The sequence below is a fragment of the Chaetura pelagica genome, unplaced genomic scaffold (assembly GCF_000747805.2).
Source record: "Chaetura pelagica isolate M959 unplaced genomic scaffold, ChaPel_1.0 scaffold1294, whole genome shotgun sequence".
In the NCBI taxonomy this organism is placed as follows: Eukaryota; Metazoa; Chordata; class Aves; order Apodiformes; family Apodidae; genus Chaetura; species Chaetura pelagica.
In genome coordinates, this window is record NW_009953104.1 from 559 (window position 1) to 3510 (window position 2952).

Here is a 2952-nt window from a genome sequence, read left to right on the forward strand (position 1 = left end):
TCCCCCCAGAAGGACCTATTCGCCCACCCGACCCCACCGCTGTCCCCTCTGCTCCAAGGCCTTTGTCATGGCCTCCTACCTCCAGCGCCACCTCCGCACCCATGGGACCCCCCAACCCCTCCCCCAGGTGGCCCCTCCACCACCTCCTCAGACCTTCTTGCTTCTCCAGACCCCCCAGGGCCTTCAGCTCATCCCCAGCCCCTCCAAGAAGCTCCTCTTGATGCCCACCAACGAGCCCACCACCCTCACCCTCCTGCCCACCGAAAGTCCCCCAGCTCAGGTGGGGAAGGGTCCCCAAGGATCAGGACCTTCTGGGGGTGGGCAGAGTGTCCTGGTGGTCCCCAACCCAGGGCAGGTCCTGCCCGGGGTTCAACTCCAGGCGGTGGCCCCAGCAGGGACCAGTGTCCTCATCCTGAGGGGTGGCCTCAGTGGGGTCCTGCCCCCGGGGAGGTCACAGCCCCCCAAGGTGACAAATGTCCAGCTCCAAGCCACCGAGGTGGCCAATGTCCAGCTCCAGGCCCTGCCACAGCCCTTGGAGGTCACCAACGTCCAGCTCCAGGCTGCTGAGGTGACCAACGTCCCTCTCCAAGCTCTGCCACAACCCTCCAAGGTCACCAACATCCAGCTCCAGGCTGCTGAGGTGCCGAATCTCCAGCTGCAACCTCCTGAAGTGACAAATCTCCAGCTCCAGGCTCTGCCACCACCCTCCAAGGTCACCAACATCCAGCTCCAGGCTGCTGAGGTGACCAACGTCCCTCTCCAAGCTCTGCCACAACCCTTGGATGTCACCAACATCCAGCTCCAGGCTGCTGAGGGGACGAATCTCCAGCTCCAAGCCCTGCCACAGCCCTTGGGTGTCACCAACCTCCAGCTCCAAGCTCTGCCACAACCCCTGGGTGTCACCAATGTCCAGCTCCAACCTGCTGAGGTGACAAATGTCCAGCTCCAAGCCCTGCCACAGCCCTCAGAGGTCCCCAGTGTCCATCTTGAGGCCACCGAGGTGCCTGAGGTCCAACTCCAGGCCGTGGAGGTGCCCAACATCCAGCTGGAGACCACAGAGGTGCCCAGTGTCCATCTTGAAACGACTGAGGTCCCCAACATCCATCTCCAGGCCACCGAGGTGCCCAGTGTCCCTCACCAAACCACCGAGCTGCCCAGTGTCCATTTCCAAGTCACAGAGCTGCCCAGTGTCCCTCTGCACCCCGCAGAGGTGACCTCCAAGGTGCCCAGTGTCCACCACCAGCTGGTGGAGCTGCCCAGCATCCACCTCAGCATCACGGAGGTGCCCGACATCCAGCTGAAGACCATGGAGGTGGCAGATGTCCAGCTCCAAGCCACGGAGGTGTCCAGTGCCTGTCACCAAGTGGTGGAGGTGCCCAGTGTCCACCAGAAGCCCCTGGAGGTGCCCAGTGTCCAACTCAAGACCCTGGAGGTGCCCAGTGTCCAACTCAAGACCCTGGAGGTGCCCAGTGTCCAACTCAAGACCCTGGAGGTGCCCAGTGTCCACCAGAAGCCCCCAGGGGTGCCCAACACCCAACTCAGGACCTTGGAGGTGCCCAGTGTCCAACTCAGAACCACAGAAGAGATGCCCAATGTCCAACTCAAGACCTTGGAGGTGCCCAATGTCCAATTCAGGACCTCAGAGGAAGTTCCCAATGTCCAACTTAAGACCTTGGAGGTGCCCACCATCCAGCTGAAGCCCCCAGAGGTGCCCAACACCCAACTCAAGACCCTTGAGGTGCCCAATGTCCAACTCAAGGCCACAGAGGAGGTGCCCACCACCCACCTGAAGCCCCCCGAGGTGCCCACCACCCAACTCAAGACCTTGGAGCTCCACCAAAACCCCCTGGAGATGCCCAACCGGTTACTGGGAGCACTGGGGAGAGCAGGGGAGGGGGGAACTGGGAGGGGCAGAGAGTTAACTGGGAGCACTGGGGAGGGGTTACTGGGAGCACTGGGGAGAGCAGGGGAGGGGGGAACTGGGAAGGGCAGAGAGTTAACTGGGAGCACTGGGGAGGGGTTACTGGGAGCACTGGGGAGAGCAGGGGAGGGGGGAACTGGGAGGGGCAGAGAGTTAACTGGGAGCACTGGGGAGGGGTTACTGGGAGCACTGGGGAGAGCAGGGGAGGGGGGAACTGGGAAGGGCAGAGAGTTAACTGGGAGCACTGGGGAGGGGTTACTGGGAGCACTGGGGAGAGCAGGGGAGGGGGGAACTGGGAGGGGCAGAGAGTTAACTGGGAGCACTGGGGAGGGGTTACTGGGAGCACTGGGGAGAGCAGGGGAGGGGGGAACTGGGAAGGGCAGAGAGTTAACTGGGAGCACTGGGGAGGGGTTACTGGGAGCACTGGGGAGAGCAGGGGAGGGGGGAACTGGGAGGGGCAGAGAGTTAACTGGGAGCACTGGGGAGGGGTTACTGGGAGCACTGGGGAGAGCAGGGGAGGGGGGAACTGGGAAGGGCAGAGAGTTAACTGGGAGCACTGGGGAGGGGTTACTGGGAGCACTGGGGAGAGCAGGGGAGGGGGGAACTGGGAGGGGCAGAGAGTTAACTGGGAGCACTGGGGAGGGGTTACTGGGAGCACTGGGGAGAGCAGGGGAGGGGGGAACTGGGAAGGGCAGAGAGTTAACTGGGAGCACTGGGGAGGGGTTACTGGGAGCACTGGGGAGAGCAGGGGAGGGGGGAACTGGGAGGGGCAGAGAGTTAACTGGGAGCACTGGGGAGGGGTTACTGGGAGCACTGGGGAGAGCAGGGGAGGGGGGAACTGGGAAGGGCAGAGAGTTAACTGGGAGCACTGGGGAGGGGTTACTGGGAGCACTGGGAGAGCAAGGGTGGGGGAGAAACTGGGAGGGGCAGAGAGTTAACTGGGAGCACTGGGGAGGGGTTACTGGGAGCACTGGGGAGAGCAGGGGAGGGGGGAACTGGGAGGGGCAGAGAGTTAACTGGGAGCACTGGGG

General features: G+C 63.1%; 1 protein-coding gene across 1 annotated transcript in view; it reads left to right on the plus strand.

The window, feature by feature from the left end:
• The window catches only part of LOC104388404 (zinc finger protein 628-like), a gene marked incomplete at both ends in the record, with an annotated part of 2418 nt that extends 555 nt beyond the window's left edge, over positions 1-1863 (plus strand). The window contains one exon of the mRNA XM_009997265.1: positions 10-1863. Within this exon, the coding sequence (XP_009995567.1) occupies positions 10-1863 (1854 nt within the window). The remainder of the gene's footprint in view (positions 1-9) is intronic.
• Between the last annotated feature and the right edge of the window lie 1089 nt (positions 1864-2952).